This window comes from Periplaneta americana, chromosome 2 (genome assembly GCF_040183065.1).
Source record: "Periplaneta americana isolate PAMFEO1 chromosome 2, P.americana_PAMFEO1_priV1, whole genome shotgun sequence".
NCBI classification, from domain to species: Eukaryota; Metazoa; Arthropoda; class Insecta; order Blattodea; family Blattidae; genus Periplaneta; species Periplaneta americana.
In genome coordinates, this window is record NC_091118.1 from 183,415,861 (window position 1) to 183,434,356 (window position 18,496).

Sequence of the window (18,496 nt, forward strand, 5' to 3'; positions counted from 1 at the left end):
CAATCCTCTGATAAGAGCCCTGGCAACAACAGTATAAAATAACAACTACAGTCAAGATCGGTCACCTCAATTAAAAATATAAATGTTCCTGCTTGTTAAGCATCTCTATTAAAGTAAAAGCCTTTTCAGACTGACACTTATGTACCATACATGTTCCTGTTAAAAAAAAAAAAAATGGAAATTATGTGACTCCTTATGTAACAACTAGATGGCAGCGTAGTAAACCTGACAAAAGTTGATAACGTCGAAGCCTATAAGGCCGACCTATCTGGGGTATATAATTATAAGATCTAGGGTACTAGGAACAATAGACTGTGCGATAGTAGCGATCCTAGTGGCTAGTAACTAAATTTCAACTGTTATTGGATGCATATTTCTTGGTATTGAGTTTCGTGACTGTATGTATTAGACTGTGATGATGCCGTTTTCAAGTTCCAGGAGATTCTCGCTTTTGATTTGATGGCAATCATAGATGAAAAGATTATTTTAAAAAACATAAGGTTTCAGATGCTACCAAATATTCAAAAGCTCCTTTGTAATCTGGAAGTGTTCTTGTATAATTTTGGTGCAAAACTGGCTTACGCTCTGCACAAAAATTGGCTATAGTTTCAACATTCCTGTAGTAATATTTCAATGGGTGCTTTCCTTATTTTCTTTTAATTTCGGCTACGGTAATTGAATGCAACTGCCTAAAAACGGATTCAGTATCCTCTGTGGCTGCCATAATTGAGTTTCTTCCAGAAAATACTCACAAAGCTATTGCTTAAAATTACACAAACTTAATTGTATGTCCGCAAAAACAGTCAATATCTGTTATCACACGGCATGCAGCTACATTTTCCAGGAGTTATTTAATGTAATGGAATGAATTAAATTTCTTTTGCTCAAGAAATCAGCTTATAAATCCATTCATTTTATCTCTGGCTATTATCATCTTGACCTTACAAACTATTGTTCAAAGTGTTTAAGTGTTCGAAAGTCCACAGCTGTGGAGTAACAGATAGCGCGTCTGCCTGTGAAACAAGTGGGGTCCGGATTCAAATCCTGGTTGGGCTTTTTCCTCAACTAATCGAAGCACAGAATTGTTGGATAACTCCCAGCGTTGGGTCTCAGACTTATTTCACCATCATTAATTCACATATCATTCCATGCAATAGCCCAAGTTAAGTTTACGGTGTGGCATGCTGTACTTGTACAAGAGCATGGCCATTCGGCTACCCAATCATTCACAGAATAGGAGTGGTAAGCAAAATAATCCCAAGGTTGCAGCGCAAGCCTTCAGGTCCCTCCTCCGTACAAGGTAAAAAAATATTCGAAAATTATATCAACTAAGAAGGCCAATTTAAGAAGCCTAAGGGAATAACTTAAGGGGAGAGGATGGTATTTTTTTTAAACATTTTTCCTATTTGGTGTAAAATATTAATTTTTTGTACGTAGAGAAGTCATAGCTGTAGCAACTCAACCAAATATAAATATTTTGAAAAAAAATATTTGGGGGCCCAGATTCGGAAAAAATATACCCAATGCAGGATTGTACTAAAACCGATATATCTAAACCGTTTTCAAAGATAGATTCAAACAGTTTTTTGCAATGTGTTTGCAAAAGCATGTTCTACAAACTGTCTAGAACAGAATTTTGATATTAGTCCCTACGTTTGTAAAATAAACAATTAAAATTTAATAACAATTTTCTAATTTCCTTTCTTGCAAACATACGGACGTATTTTTAAAATGAAATCAATTAACAAAATTCTGTTATAGAGAAAAGTTTCTAATAGTCTAAAGAATGTGTGTTCTAAATTTCATGCATGTATCTTTAAAAGTTCAGAAATTATATCCATTTTTTGTCTGGAAATGTAGCAAACAAATTGAAGTTACCGGAAACCGATAAAGGTGGCATGTGATTTAAAAATCCATAGCGCAGGAAGTTTAAAAATGACGTCTCAACATCCGATAAGGGCACAAATACCCACAAAATATTATGCAATGCATTCCACATATATCAAAGAGTATTTTAAAGATTTTTTTTTTTTTTTTTTTTTTAAATTTAATTTACCGGAAACAACAATAAAAGGGGGCGAGTAATTTAAAAATCCATAACGCAGGAAGTTTAAAAATGGCGACTCAACATCCGATAAGAGCACAAATACCCACAAAATGTTATGCTGTACATTCCACACGTATCACAGAGTATTTTAAAGAATTTTTTTTTCTTTTGAAAATTTACTCATTTTTCACCAAAAAATACCATCCTCTCCCCTTAATAGGTTTGTATATTCCGATTTCTCGTCTTACAGATACCGATACATTAGAAGTTGGGTGGTACCCATAAAAAATTTTAGGTTTCGATTTTACAGAGATTTCTATTTTTGGAATGGGGTTAAGTACTGGTATGGTAATGCAGAGTTGCAAACAAAAGGCTCGTCCGGAAGCTTTTATTTTGCACTCAAATGAGAAAATAAAGTCAGAACTCTTACAAACAAGTGAATACCGCTCTTATGAGTTTAAAATCGACAATGCACAATATTTAACATCTGCACTCCAGAACTGTCGAAATCTTTTCAATATGTTTCACAAGTTAAATTTCATATTACCTCAGCTTCATATTATTACAAAGTCGGTACTATAGTCGTGTCGCTGTTATTTCCGGTGTGACTCCTCCCCTTTGCTTACGTCTTAGGAAGTGAAGGCTCTGTAAAGTCTAGGTAGGTAGTATCGTTCGCCATTTTTGTTCTTTCGTTGCCGAGCTACCAGATGAGGAATCTATTTGCTTCACCGTTAAACATTATCATGTAGCTCCTATGATAATAAATCAAACGCACTGTAATTGAGCAGCAAATAACGTCCTCGTGTGATTTCTGCGAACGCCAACGAAAGAGCCAAAATGGCGGGCGATTATATTATTTATCGAGCCATAGGAAATTCATTACATCATCAATAGCGAATGACAAGACGCACACGTTTAAATGTAGCCGACCTGCAACGTGATTGGCTGCCAGAAATAAGAGCGACGGGACTGTAGATGGTAGATCTCTCTATAATAAGGATAGCATTGTTATAATTCAAACATGTCGCAGCACCAAGCACAGGGATTATATTGAAGGAGGGGTAGGAGAACTATGCCTTATGTCGATGTAGATTTTGTTACTCTGACAGGGAAGAATCAGAGAAGGAAAAACGATTATGAATAAAAAAAAAATACTCAAATCTGAATGTAATTTTTTCAAAAAGCTCAAGATGGGTTTAAACCCGGTACTGATAACCCCCCTTTCCATGTAGTAGGGGCAACATATTACCTCCGATAAAGTCTGTATATGAAATAACAATTGGTAATTTTATTCTCCTCTTTAAGTGCTGTGTATGAATAAGTTCACTGATTCTAGGTATGGTGCACAGTAAAAGAGCGTAAGTCATAAATTGCAAATTTTCAGTAGAGCAAAAGCAAAGTTTGAAATGAGGACTAATATTATTATGATGGGCTGTGGAAGTCTGAAGCTCTACATTGTGGAAGAGGATAGATAATTGTCAGCTTACTTCTAAAACCCTGTTAAGTTCAATTGTTCTCGAATGACGAAATCTATGTATATTTTCAAAATGCATCTGCTAATAACACCTCTTAAGTGTGCAAATATTTTTGTGCGAGATCGTGCATATTTGCTTGGTTTCTGCACAAAACCAATCCGCGGAAAGTCTAAAATTCCACATTCAGTATTCCCAACCTAACACACACAACAATTTCCCTCTTCTTACCGCTTAAGTGACATATTGATTTTACTGCTTTAGGCTTTTAACATATTATTTTTAGAGACGTTCAATATAGTAACAATTATAAATTGGAAACTTACCACTGCAATTTCACCTAAATTGCACTGTTAATTATTGTTTTTAAATATTTGCAAAAATCATTACATAACCTTACCGTTTGTTTTAAGTTCGCATTTATAGACTGGGGGGGAAAAAAAAGACAGATGTATATCACGGCCTGCTGGAGTATAGTAAACACAGAAAACATTTTAAAACAACAATGTTGAAGATAGATATTTTTGTTTTACAAATTTGCTGTCATTGAACAGAAACCAAGATGGAGATTTCATTGCAACTAATTAGAAATTCCTCTTTCAGGTATGTAATTAACGATCTTCGCACAAAATAATGTACGATACACGAGCGGTATGCTTTCTTTCAATTCTCAGAAATTAAAAAAGCTCAACTACGTTTCGCTTTTTCAAACTTTTCCTCGTACATGAAAACTTCAACATACCGCTCTTGTAACGCATATTACTATTATATTTCATAAATAACGAATGCGTAACAGTTGTTAGCTGGGATATAAAAAGAATACAAAGTTATTTTGCCCTCTTGTACAATTCCCTCGAATGTAGTTACAGATTTTAAAAGTAAGCCAATGATATGTTCTTTACACCTTCTGAAGAAGGACCTTTTTTTTTTTTTTTTTTTTTTGTATTCATATGGAGGTCTTAACCCTTTTTACCGTGCACCATAGAATTACTGACACGTGTAATGTGGGAAGGGGGCAAGAGAGTATTACACAATAAGAAAGGACACAGAGAAGACATGTGAGGTTTTTTAATTGATGTCCCAATGTAAAAACATCACATTGAATGTAAGTTAGAAAATATATAATTTTCTTAATATAATCTTGGATTATTATGTGAAAATTGTATTTATAAGTAAATATACAATTTTTAGATCTCTGACTCGCTATACACATAAAGTATTATACAGGATAGAAGTAAACAATTAGCTTTAAAGCTAAATTCTTAACAAAACACTTAAGGCTGTCAAGAGTGCATACTAACTTGTTTAAACATTACTTAGACTTAGATTGTGTCACTAGGAACAGGTTAAAAAATTCAGAAGCTATAAGCCCAACCTCATCATGACTGCAGAAATGATACAATCTAATCGCATGTACAAAACTGCATTACAAAATATCAAGAGTTCAAGACAGAGATAAAACTCTGCAATGTGCACTTCATTTCCTCTCACAAGGACTCAACATTATTTATTACACAAATTTACAGGTAGTTTAAATTAAGAGATCGTTCAAATGCTACTTCGCCTGTATTGGCTGCAAATGTAACAGTTTCGAGAGACTCTGGACCATCTTCAACACCGAGTCCATTCTCAACTTTTGTTGCGGAGCTTGCTGTCGAATCTTTCTCTGCTTCGTCGTCAGGATCTCCGAGTGGTTCCAAGCCAATAATCCTCCTTGCAACATCTGGTAACCGGACTGCTGATGTCAGCTGATGATATATTCCTTCTGCTTTGCTTAATGTTGTATTCAGGTCAATATGTAACGACAGATCATTGATGTGCTGCAAATATAGTTATACAGTGATATTAAATTAGATACTATAATTGACTTTTTTTTTGTCTGGTGGCAAGACACTTAGCCTGTCGTTATTTTCATTTTTGTTGGTAGTTTTAATTGATAAGCAGAAATACAATGGGTTTGGAATGAATGGGGCCGTCTAATGCTTATCTTACAATGTAGTATTTATATGTTACATTTTATTGATGAACGTTTTCGGCATAATATGTATGCCATCTTCAGATCTTAAAAAGTTGTCTTAAATACATACTTAATATTATGCCACATTGGTTAAGGGGAAAGGATAGTATTTTTTGGTGAAAAATGAGTAAAAAAAAAAAAAAATTCTTTAAAATGCTCTGTGATATATGTGGAATGCATAGCATAATATTTTGTGGGTATTTGTGCCCTTATCAGATGTTGAGACGCCATTTTTGAACTTCCTGCATTATGGATTTTTAAATCACTCGACCCCTTTTATTGTTGTTTCCGGTAAATTGAATTTAAAAAAAAAAAATTGTTTCTTTAAAATACACTTTGATATGTGTGGAATGCGTTGCATAACATTTCGTGGGTATTTGTGCCCTTATCGGTTGTTGAGACGCCATTTTTAAACTTCCTGCACTATGGATTTTTAAATCACTCACCCCCTTTTATCGGTTTACAGTAATTTCATTTTTTGTTACATTGCCAGACAAAAATGGATATAATTTCTGAACTATTAAAGATACATGCATGAAATTTAGAACACATATTCTTTAGACTATTAGGAAACTTTTCTCTGTAACAGAATTTTGTTAATTGATTTCATTTTAAAACTACGTCCGTTTGTTTGCAAGAAAGTAATTCAGAAAAGTGTTATTAAATTTTAATTATTTATTTTACAAATGTAGGGACTAATATCAAAATTCTGTTACAGACAGTTTGTATAGCATGCTTTTGCAAGTACATTGCAAAAAACGGGATGAATCTACCTTTAAAAATGGTTTAGATATATCAGTTTTAGTAAAATCCTGCATTGGGTATATTTTTTTTCAAATCTGGGCCCCCAAATGATTTTTTTCAAAATATTTATTTTTGGTTGAGTTGCTACAGGTATGAGCTCTCTACATACAAAAAATTAATATTATACACCAAATAGGAAAAAAGCTTAAAAAAATACCATCCTCTCCCCTTAAATGCAATACATATCTAACAAACCACGAAATCATATTTTTAAGGCTAACTTGTGATTACTGTGTCCACAATCAGCTGTTGATTGTACAATGTCACTTCATAATACGTTAAAACACAAAACACTAGTTGAATGAAACGGATTAAAACAGATCTATAAAACATTAACAGATGACACTTGATATAATTTTTATAAGATGGATGTCGTGTACGTCGTTCATTTTGTTTACATGTTCTGATAAAACAATTGGATTATTGTGTTATGTGGTGGATTGTTTGACTATCAAGTGTTGCAAAATTTTCTGGCGTTAGCAATCAAATTGAAGTACAATGCTGTTAATATTAGATAACAGCTTGACAGTAACTGAACTTCGAGAAGTGACAACTTGAAAAAACTGTTAACATACGTCCATGTCAAGCTGTTGTCTAATATTAACATCATTGTACTTCAATTTGATTGCTAACGCCAGAAAAGTTTGCAACACCTGATACAGTCAAACAATCCACCACATAACACAACAATCCAGTTGTGTTTAACTTGTTTTATCAGAACATGTAAACAAAATGAACGACGTACACGACATCCATCTTATAAAAATTATATCAAGTGTCATCTGTTAATGTTTTATAGATCTGTTTTAATCTGTTTCATTCAACTAGTGTTTTGTGTTTTAACATATTATGAAGTGACACTGTACAATCAACAGCTGATTGTGAACACAGTACTCACAAGTTAGCCTTATTTTATATTTTTGTTTTCATATTTTCCGATAACGGTATATCTATAATGTGATAAGTTGAGCTATATATAATCATAATTTTCCTTACTGTGTGTACTTAAAAATATTGCATTCATTGTATGCTTTGTACTGCACTATTTTATTATTACTATTAGTATTATTATTATTATTATTATTATTATTATTACTATTCTTATTATTATTATTATTATTATTATTACTATTCTTATTTTTATCATTATTATTATTATTATCAATAATCGTCTTATTTTTTTATACTTTATACTTTGTATGTCTCATTTATTTTGACCTGCTGTTCACATTTTGTTATGCTTTTTTCTTTCTTTCTGTATGTTACATATTATGCCTGATTTCTACTTACTTGTTGTTTACATTTTATTATTATTATCTTATTCAGTTTTGTGTGTAAAATTGTAGTGTTTTTTGTAACACAGCTTTACTCCTGGTTGAGTGTTAGAGAAGGCCGTATGGCCTTAACTCTGCCAGGTTAAATAAATCAATATTATTATTATTATTATTATTATTATTATTATTATTATTATTATCATCAATAATCGTCTTATTTTTTTTTATACTTTATACTTTGTATGTCTCATTTATTTTAACCTGCTGTTCACATTTTATTATGCTTTTTTCTTTCTTTCTGTATGTTACATATTATGCCTGATTTCTACTTACTTGTTGTTTACATTTTATTATCTTATTCAGTTTTGTGTGTAAAATTGTAGTGTACTTTGTAAATTTGTACTGTTTTTTGTAACACAGTTTTACTCCTGGTTGAGTGTTAGAGAAGGCCGTATGGCCTTAACTCTGCCAGGTTAAATAAATCAATATTATTATTATTATTATTATTATTATTATTATTATCAATAATCGTCTTATTTTTTTATACTTCATACTTTGTATGTCTCATTTATTTTAACCTGCTGTTCACATTTTATTATGCTTTTTTCTTTCTTTCTGTATGTTACATATTATGCCTGATTTATACTTACTTGTTGTTTACATTTTATTATCTTATTCAGTTTTGTGTGTAAAATTGTAGTGTACTTTGTAAATTTGTAGTGTTTTTTGTAACACAGTTTTACTCCTGGTTGAGTGTTAGAGAAGGCCGTATGGCCTTAACTCTGCCAGGTTAAATAAATCAATATTATTATTATTATTATTATTATTATTATTATTATTATCATCAATAATCGTCTTATTTTTTTTATACTTTATACTTTGTATGTCTCATTTATTTTAACCTGCTGTTCACATTTTATTATGCTTTTTTCTTTCTTTCTGTATGTTACATATTATGCCTGATTTCTACTTACTTGTTGTTTACATTTTATTATCTTATTCAGTTTTGTGTGTAAAATTGTAGTGTACTTTGTAAATTTGTAGTGTTTTTTGTAACACAGTTTTACTCCTGGTTGAGTGTTAGAGAAGGCCGTATGGCCTTAACTCTGCCAGGTGAAATAAATCAATATTATTATTATTATTATTATTATTATTATTATTATTAAAAATAGTGTAATTATGATTTCGTGGTTTGTTAGATATGTATTGCATTTAACCAATGTGGCATAATATTAAGTATGTATTTAAAACAACTTTTTAAGATCTGAAGATGGCATACATATTATGCCGAAAACGTTCATCAATAAAATGTAACATATAAATACTACATTGTAAGATAAGCATTAGACGGCCCCATTCATTCCAAACCCATTGTCGTTATTTGCTGTGACTCTATGAACAGGCTCATAGATGTTGCTAGTGCCAGGAAGCGTAGACCTCTTAGTTCGTCAGAGACTGGTGGTGAGTCTACATTACACTTGTAATAAATGATGATGTTCGGATGTCACAGGAGAACTGGAGAAAACCTCTGTGTAGTTTGGATCATGGGCTTGCCCAAAATAAATTATAAATTCAGGATTGCAGGATTTGAACCGGGACATCTGTGATTGTTACTGTCATTATTATTATTGTGTGGATGATAATGGTTACAACAATGAAGATAAATTGATGCAACATGTAGATACTGTAACTTACTAGAAAAAGCCTACCAATCGCTTAGAAAAAATTAGACCACAAGACTATTTGGAATTTCCTTTCTCTCGACTCCAAGGTAGCATAACTAGAATTGCACAGATGGTATTGCATCCCATTTCTCCAGAGGTTTTCCTGTTAGCTATATTCATGCAACAAGATACTTTAATCGAGGAAGGAATTCCTTTTACCTGTCATGATATCTGCTCATAAAGCTGCTTTTCTTTCTGCTCTGCAGAATTCACAGTAATTACTTACACGTAGTTGTATATAGCTAATTTAACCTTTGCTTTTTTGGACTGCTGACATCTTTATTTTGTACGATATTTTACTTCACTTTCCCCAAATAAATACATACTAGTGGCTTGTGCAGCAAATGCTGAAAACTAAGTTCATTAGACGTTCAAATAAAAATTTTTCAGATTTATTTTCAATGAAGAATACCCGACATTTTGAAAGTTATTTGCTTCCATAATAATGAAACATACTCCCTCTGAATGGTTTTTTATGCCTAATATTTTTTCTTGAACCTATCCATCTTCAGTTTTTGAGTTTCAACGCGAAAACGCAAGTAACAATGTCAGGACGATCAGTGGGTTTTTCATGTGGGAGTAAAGCAATAGCTATTTCAGGTCATTGTGGATTGTAGGTGAAAGTTAAAAAAAAAGTCAGGTTTGCTATGCTTTCGAACAATAGACATAGCATCTTGGTATAGCTGCTGCATGTTTCGTGAACTACCTTGAAATGTATTCTGCTAAGAGATCTTGCTGAAATGATCGAGAGACTACAAAATTTTGTAGGCCTCCTATTTTATCGGTAAGTAATACCTTTTGATCTTTCCTTATTAACTGTAATTTTTGCGCTCTCTCTCGAGCCAATATTGAAGAGAATGAGTCGTATAAATATCTATACCACACTGCCATTGAGTATATGAAAAAGACCCAACTCCACTTGATTAATAACTATAAAAATATTTTATTTTTAATAACAATATTATTATCTTACGTAAGTTTTGCAGTTATATATACATATACTATATAGGTAGCTGCTACTCAGTAAATTATAGAAATGATCTAATTTAACATATTCTCTACATCTACTTATATAACCCCAAAAGTTTCACTTTCATATCAATATAACATTAATATGTATAATTAATGAAAAATAGTCACATCATGGCATTAGCTATAATAATATTTCATTTCTAATGGTAATAATGTCATCAAACCACCTCAAGTTATGTAGATTTTAATATCCAATACACAGCTGTACTCAGAAAATTAGGCCTACATACCGCAGAATCAGATCTGTAAATTATTTTAGTAAGTCTTGAAGATTTAATAACCAATTCAATTTGAGCTCTAAATATGTCAGCAATCCTGCAGGTCATGGCCTTCGTGTAATAGCCTATTGTTTATTGTAGTGTGTGTTTTGTTATATTCTAAAATCTGCTAAAATGCAATTAGTTCTCAAAACTGACGACAGAGGGATTTTGGAAAATAAGAAAATGATGTAGGAAAATTGACATTTCACTGAAAACTACTATTTTTCTGAAAAACTTTGGGTTCCAAGCTTCAAAATGAGGGGTCATTTATTAAAATCCATCCAACCGTTTTTCCGTAATTTCCATTACCAGTTCAAATTATATATATATATATAGATTTTCCCATTCTCGGTTAAAATATACTGATGGGGAAATCGCTCCTTTATTCACAGTTCTACTTCTTTCCGTCATAATTGAAATACTGCACACCGACTTCACTCTGGCTGTAACACTGCAGGTACACCACTGATGAAGTTATACTGCCTACTGAGCCACACATAAGCCTGCACTCAGGTTCCACAGTGGAGGAATTGAGCACTCTTCCACAAAATCAGTGAGATACCCAACACTGTTTTAGCAGGATAAAATAGCATTCCAGAGTAACCATGATGAAATATGAGGCAAGTCACGAATTTCTAGGATAATCGTGTCAAATTGAAGACAGCTGGCAACCTAGTCAAAAGTGACTATTGATAAATAACCAACCAGCAACAGAGGCCTGCTTTTAAAATTTTTTTCCTTTTTTTTTTTTTTTCCCTTATATAAAATCTAGACAAAATATATGATTATGTCTCGTGACCAGAATATTTTACGAAATGGAAATATAAAAATTGGAAATATATCCTTTGAAGAGGTGGAAAACTTCAAATATCTTGGAGCAACAGTAACAAATATAAATGATACTCGAGAGGAAATTAAACAAAAAATAAATATGGGAAATGCATGTTATTATTCAGTTGAGAAGATTTTATCATCCAGTCTGCTCTCAAAAAAAAGCTGAAGGTTAGAATTTATAAAGCAATTATATTATCGGTTCTTCTGTATGGTTATGAAACTTAGACTCTCACTTTGAGAGAGAAACAGAGGTTAAGGATGCTCCAAAATAAGGTGCTCAGGAAAATATTTGGAGGGATGAAGTTACAGGAGAATGGATAAAGTTACATAACGCAAAACTGCATGCATCTTTTTCTTCACCTGACATAATTAGGAACATTAAATCCAGATGTTTGAGATAAGCAGGGCATGTAGCACGTATGGGCGAATCCAGAAATGCATATAATAATAATAATAATAATAATAATGATTTATTTTAGCTGGCAGAGTTAAGGCCGTAAGGCCTTCTCTTCCACACAACCAGCAAAAAGTGTATATACATATGCATGAACTTACAAAGAATTCAACAAATTGATTTAGATAAGAGTTACATGTATACAAGAGTTATTTACGAATTAAACAACAAAATACTATGAACTATTAATTAAACACTGAAATAAACTGGGTAGCAGAATTAAACTAAAATACATAGAATGTTAATATATTTCAAATTGTATTAGATAATAGAAAGAGATTATTATGAGACAATTTTGAAAATGCAGCACCATCAGGATGATGTCTAAAGAAAAAAAGCAACAGTGTAGTCAGTAATATTTTAAATCAGTATGATTGGAGTGAAATGCTAATAAGGTTATCTTTTAAGCTGTTCTTAAAGGTGTTTGTTGTCTTGCAGCCCCTAATACTTTGTGACAAGGAATTCCATTGACGCGAGGTGGATATTGTAAAAGATGAGGAATAACAAGATGTTCTATGAAGAGGTATATTTAGTGTGCCACAGATAAGTGATCTGGTATTTACGTCGTGGTTAGAGTATAGATAAGAGAAACGAGACGAAAGGTAATTTGGTGTTGAGGTGTGCAGAATTCGAAAGAGTAAAGACAAAGAGTGTAAAGTTCTGCGTTCTTTAAGTCGGAGCCACGAGAGACTTGCGAAGGACGGTGATATGTGATCATATCGTCGGATGTTGCACACGTATCTGATGCACATATTCTGAGCTCGCTGTAACTTGACTGACAGTTCAGAACTTAGATCACTTAACAAAACGTCACAATAATCGAAGTGCGGCATTACTAGGGTTTGTACTAGGGTAAGTTTTAGTTGCTGGGGCAAGAAGTTTCTCAAGCGACTCAAAGAGTGAAAGGAGGAACAGATTTTCTTTATCGTTTCTTTAACTTGAAAATTCCAACTTAGATTATTATCAAAAAAGAAGCCAAGATTTTTTACGACAGATGAATAAGGGATTAGTGTGTTGTTAAGGGTAACAACTGAAAGATTACTGTTATTAAGGGAGTTAACTACACGCTTATGTCCAATAATTATGGCTTGAGTCTTACTTGGGTTAAGTGCGAGTCCGAAATTGGCCGCCCAAGTGGAGACAGTGGCTAGGTCACAATTTAACTTGTCAATCGATTCATTGATCGTATTGGGTCTGGAATGTATGTAAAGTTGTAGGTCGTCGGCATAGAGGTGATATCGGCAATACTGTAAGTTCTTTGATACGTCATTAATGTAGATAGAGAAAAGTAGTGGTCCTAATACGGAGCCCTGCGGCACTCCCGCCTTTGTGTATCGCCATTGGGAGAATTGATTATCAAGTGAAACACACTGTTGGCGGTCCCGTAGGTAGGAGTCCATCCAGCTCAAGGTATTGTCTGATAGGTGCAAAGTTTTCATCTTTGCAAGAAGCAAGTCGATATCAACAGAACCAAAGGCATTGCTGAAATCGAGAAGAGTTAGTGCCGTTACTTCACCCCTATCCATAGCTTCACGGATGTCCTCGGTCACTTTAAGTAGGGCTGTAGTAGTGCTGTGTCCATGCCTAAAACCCGATTGATAGTCATCGAGGAGTTTGTGTTCGTCGAGATAGTTCGTAAGTTGTCCGTGTACAATATGTTCTAATGCTTTTGAAAGAGTGGGAAGAATTGATATCGGTCTGTATTGGTTTACTGTAGAAGGTGTGTTAGATTTAGGTAAAGGTTTCACTAATGCCATTTTCCAGAGTGAGGGGTAGGACCCAGTCATAATAGATGCATTGAATATATGGGTGACGGTCGGCAGAATCACATCTATTATTTTATACAGGAGAGTGATATTTATATTGTCTACACCTTGGGCTTTAGATTTCATACATCGCAGCGTCTTCATTACGTCAGTCGGGTTAATGTATTTAAAGAAGAATTTATCCCATACAGGTTGGGGGCAAGATCTGAGAAATTCAAGAGCCTCTTTTTTATGTAATGGTTCAGGTGGAGCAGTGACGAAATGTTCATTTAGGCTATTGAGTGACAAGTTGATGTTATCTACCAGAGGCTTTGCTTTTGTTAGACCCAGGTTATTAAGGTTACGCCACAATTCTTTCGCACTGACCGATGGTATAATAAGGGAATGTGCATGGCGTAATTTAGCATTTCTTACTGCTTGATTACATTTATTTCTTAAAACTTTGTAAGTATTAAAATCTAATTCGTCCTTGCTCCGTCTGTATTTACGATAAGCAGTGTCTCTGTCTGTCATGAGTAATTTTATGGCATCGCACATCCAAGGCGCAGGGCGTCTACCAACTCGTCTGGTTTTCAAGGGTGCGTATAGTGTTAGTTGGGAGGCCAGAAGGAATAAGACCTTTGGGGAGGCTGAGACGTAGATGGGAGGATAATATTAAAATGGATTTGAGGGAGGTGGGATATGATGATAGAGACTGGATTAATCTTGCTCAGGACAGGGACCGATGGCAGGCTTATGTGAGAGCAGCAATGAACTTTCAGATTCCTTAAAACCCATAAGTAAGTATAATATAAAATATATTAGTCAATATCTGGTAAATTACCTTCAATATCTCAGTAAACCCGTAATTATTCTCCATGAGAATATCTTGTTCAGTGTCCAGGATGGCTACGCAAAGGAGAAGATGAAAATTAGGACAAGGCAAGTCCGTCCAAAGCACTTCCCACAGTTTCATGATGTCCTGATAAGAAAACTCCCTTTTGAATAAAACAAGGAGCCAACGGAAACAAAAGAACATATTTCCTGAGTCGTGCTGCTCCAAGTATGCGGCCAGGTTAGGGAGGGCCACAGTCAAGAGGCAGTATAGCTGCTGAAGCTGCTGTTTCATTCCAGCCTGGTCCAGCTCAAAATTGCTGCACTGTAAAACAAAATACAATATATTAAATGCAAACAGTTGAGTCTACAAGGTACAAAATACAGAAATTATGACAGCAACGAGTTCATATTTAAGCAAAGTAAATCTTTACATATTATTATTACTATTATAAGTCTGCCGAGTTAGCTCTGTGGTAGCGTGTCTACCTCCAGATTAGCCAGCCAGGGTTCGATTCCCGGCAAGGTCAGAGATTTTCGTGTAAAATTTCTAATTCGGGACTAGGACAGATGGCGGTGCATAACTCCTAATCACTAGATTGTGCACCAATATACCTGGGTTAAATCCCAAATCTCTTCGCTGTGAATATGAAGAGAAGGTATATGTCACTGTTGATAGTGATTCGTCCATTGGATGGGGATGTTAAGCCTGGTGGCCCCCTTGGTGATATTGGACAGGAGAAGTTACATGCCAGCACCGGGTTTGCCCATCTACCTCATCATATCATCATTCTCACCCATTCCCTACTCCAGCGTTTCTCAAATTTTTTTGAAGTGGGGACCACTTTTTAAGTTACAAAAGATCTGCGGACCACCTTACTCTTGTTCCCTTCGAAAGCAAATTTATCATTTTTGTAGCATATTTTAATATCAGTATACTCTTTCATACCATGGCATGATTGTGACTATAATAGTATTTAATTCATTAATATGTCACATCAACGGACGTATATACGTCATCCAAACATCGTAAGATGTAGATTACATTTGTAAAGTTTCTTTCCACCCATAAGCAGTGCTGACTAAGATCAGACGCTATGGACAGTACTCTATAACAGAATCGCCAGTATGAAAGGATAATTCCGAGCCTTTGGCGTGAGACGAACTCGATAGCTCAGTGGTGGAGCGCCTGACCGGAGAACAGGAAGTCGCAGGTTCGATTCCCGCTCGAGGTTGTGAAATTTTTCTTTCATACCATGGCATGATTGTGACTATAATAGTATTTAAGTCATTAATATGTCACATCAACGGACATATATACGTCATCCAAACATCGTAAGATGAAGATTATATTTTAAAATAGAATTATTTAATTAAAAATAACTTAATATTAATTTAATTGATTTAATTTTATATTCGTATTAACTAATCAAGTTAATGTTAATAGAAAAAAAATCATTTTCGTCTTTTAATAAATCAAGGCTATTAGAGTTTGGATAATCTTTAATTTATTAACTGCACAAAATGAATAAATGTTGGTACCCACATTAATGAGCTGGATAAGTCTGCCGATTTTTGTACAGTTGTTCTATATCAGAATGTATGCTGGTAAGCTTAAGTCGGAGATTGTCACAGACATCAAGTCGATTTCGTTACTTTGTTTCTATTAGAGTTAGTGATGAAAACTCTTTCTCACACAGAAATGAAAGCAAACTGAATTATAATCTATAAAGCACCACTGTACAGTTCACTATATTCTCTTTTAACTTGTGATGAGGTCCAGAAATTAAAATAAGTCATTGCATAATTATTTTCCAATAACGAAGTCGTTTTCAACCAAAAAAGACTCTAAGGTTGGAAATAGTGAAAAAAATCCTCTGTTTTACGGAACTGACCATAAACCAAGTTTTCTCTCGAACACCTTTATTCTCTCATGCACACTGAGAACAGTCAAAGAATTACCTTGTAGAGAGAGATTTAGTTCGTTTTAGTTTTAAGAATACATCTGGAAGATATTCCAATGTACTTAGCCACATATCATCAGCTGATGTGCAGGAAAAAGATGACAAGAAATACCACGTTCATAGCGCTTTAAATCTCTCTTTTGTTGCTGAGAGTAGAGTGAGAAGTCAGTAGATGGGTAGGGTAATAAATTTCATAAAATGTCAGTACTGGGAGAAAAAGTGAAAGGTGATTGCCATGTGTCATTTCCAAACTCTGAGATTTTCAGCTATAGTGTGATATGCAATTCGTTTGAATTTCATTTTTTCTTCTGTCCTTTTTGAAGGACCACAAGGGCAGACCTCGAGGACCACAGGTGGTCTGCGGACCATAGTTTGAGAAACGCTGCCCTACACTACACTTACAGGAACACTTACATATAAACTCACCCTAGTACATGACATAACTCTCCACAGATACACATCATGCACAATGTGGCCTGCTGAAGTGGTAAGCAACTTGAAAATGGATCACAGTCTTGCCATCTATCCGCAATATATGGAACCCTAATCACGTAAGTGAAGTGGGTAGGCATTGAATACACACACAATATTATTATTATTATCATTATTATGTACCAAAATATGTGTTTATAATAAACCTAGTGAACAAGTTTCTTCATTTAAATATTTAGGATTTGTCCACACCTGTGGAGTAACGGTTAGTGCATCTGGCCGCGAAACCAGCTGGCCCGGGTTCGATTCCCGGTCAGGGCAAGTTACCTGGTTGAGGTTATTTCCGGGGTTTTCCCTCAACCCAATATGAGCAAATACTGGGTAACTTTCGGTGCTGGACCCCAGACTCATTTCACCGGCATTATCACCTTCATCTCATTCAGATGCTAAATAACCTAAGCTGTTGATAAAGCGTCGTAAAATAACCTCCTAAAAAACATATTTAGGATTTCATGTCAGTTACGAAAATTAAATAAACATATCTGCTAAAATTTTAAATTATAACCGAGCAATGACAGTCATCAGCAAAGTGTTTAAACTCTCACTAGTGCAGAAACATACGAGGATTAAAGCTTATAAAACATTGGCAAGACCAGTACTAACTTATGGTTGTGAGGCTTAGACTTAGAGGGAAAGAGATAAAACCCGAATAGTAGCCAACGAGATGGAATTCCTGGCTATACTAGATTAGACTGCAAGAGGAACGAAGATGTTCAAGAGCTTGAAATACTGTATCTTCTATTTTGGATTACATCTATAGTTACAGAACTAACTGGTAGCAACGTGTTCACCTGATGGAAAGAACTCTCATTTCTCGTCACATTTCTACCTACTGTCCAAGAGGGAAGAGAACACTAGGAAGACCTTTAAAGAGATGGCTTGAGACCGTAACGGGCCATTAGGCCCAATACTTGTAGGATGATGATGAAGATTATCATTATTATTATTATTATTATTATTATTATTATTATTAAGTTGTTTCAGGGCTACTTAAGTCAGTCCTATACAATTCAAATAGTCCTGTTTCATTTTTTTTGGTCTTCAACATTTTCTCATCATTCACTGGATATAGAAAATGCAGCAATTTTGGGCAGAAAAAATCATACTGATCTCGTCCTTCAGTAAGGCAGATAAAATTATTACATATGTTGTTGTTTTCTAATGCCAGGCGTTTGATAATAAAGTCATTTGACCTCTTGCACTCCAATATTTTTCAAAGATATTATCATGACCAGCTACTGAAGCACAGATTTTGAGGTGTTCCGAATCCATTTCTTGGTTTGAGTTGCATAATGGGCAGTTAGGAGACTGATATATTCCAATTCTATGCAGGTGTTTGGCCAAACAATCATGGCCTGTTGCCACTCTAAATGCAGCTACAGACGATTTTCGTGGTAAATCGGGAATTAACTGTGGATTTTGATGCAGAGAGTTCCATTTTTTCCCTTGAGATTGTGTTATCAAATTTTGTTTGTTGAAGTCTAAGTATGTAGATTTAATAAATCTCTTCACAGAGTAATACGTAGATTTAGTAACAGGTCTG

The 18,496-nt window shown here is 34.2% G+C and overlaps 1 protein-coding gene across 2 annotated transcripts in view; it reads right to left on the reverse strand.

Annotated features, from left to right (window-relative positions):
- Window positions 1–4,572: 4,572 nt before the first annotated feature.
- Tbc1d15-17 (TBC1 domain family member 15/17) overlaps window positions 4,573–18,496 on the reverse strand; it is a 45,613-nt gene continuing 31,689 nt past the window's right edge. For both annotated transcript variants that reach the window (XM_069819060.1, XM_069819061.1), the window contains exons 9-10: window positions 14,508–14,822; window positions 4,573–5,339 (exon numbers count right to left, since the gene is read on the reverse strand). In XM_069819060.1, coding sequence (XP_069675161.1) covers window positions 5,040–5,339; window positions 14,508–14,822 — 615 coding nt within the window. In that variant the 3' untranslated portion in view covers window positions 4,573–5,039. The remainder of the gene's footprint in view (window positions 5,340–14,507; window positions 14,823–18,496) is intronic.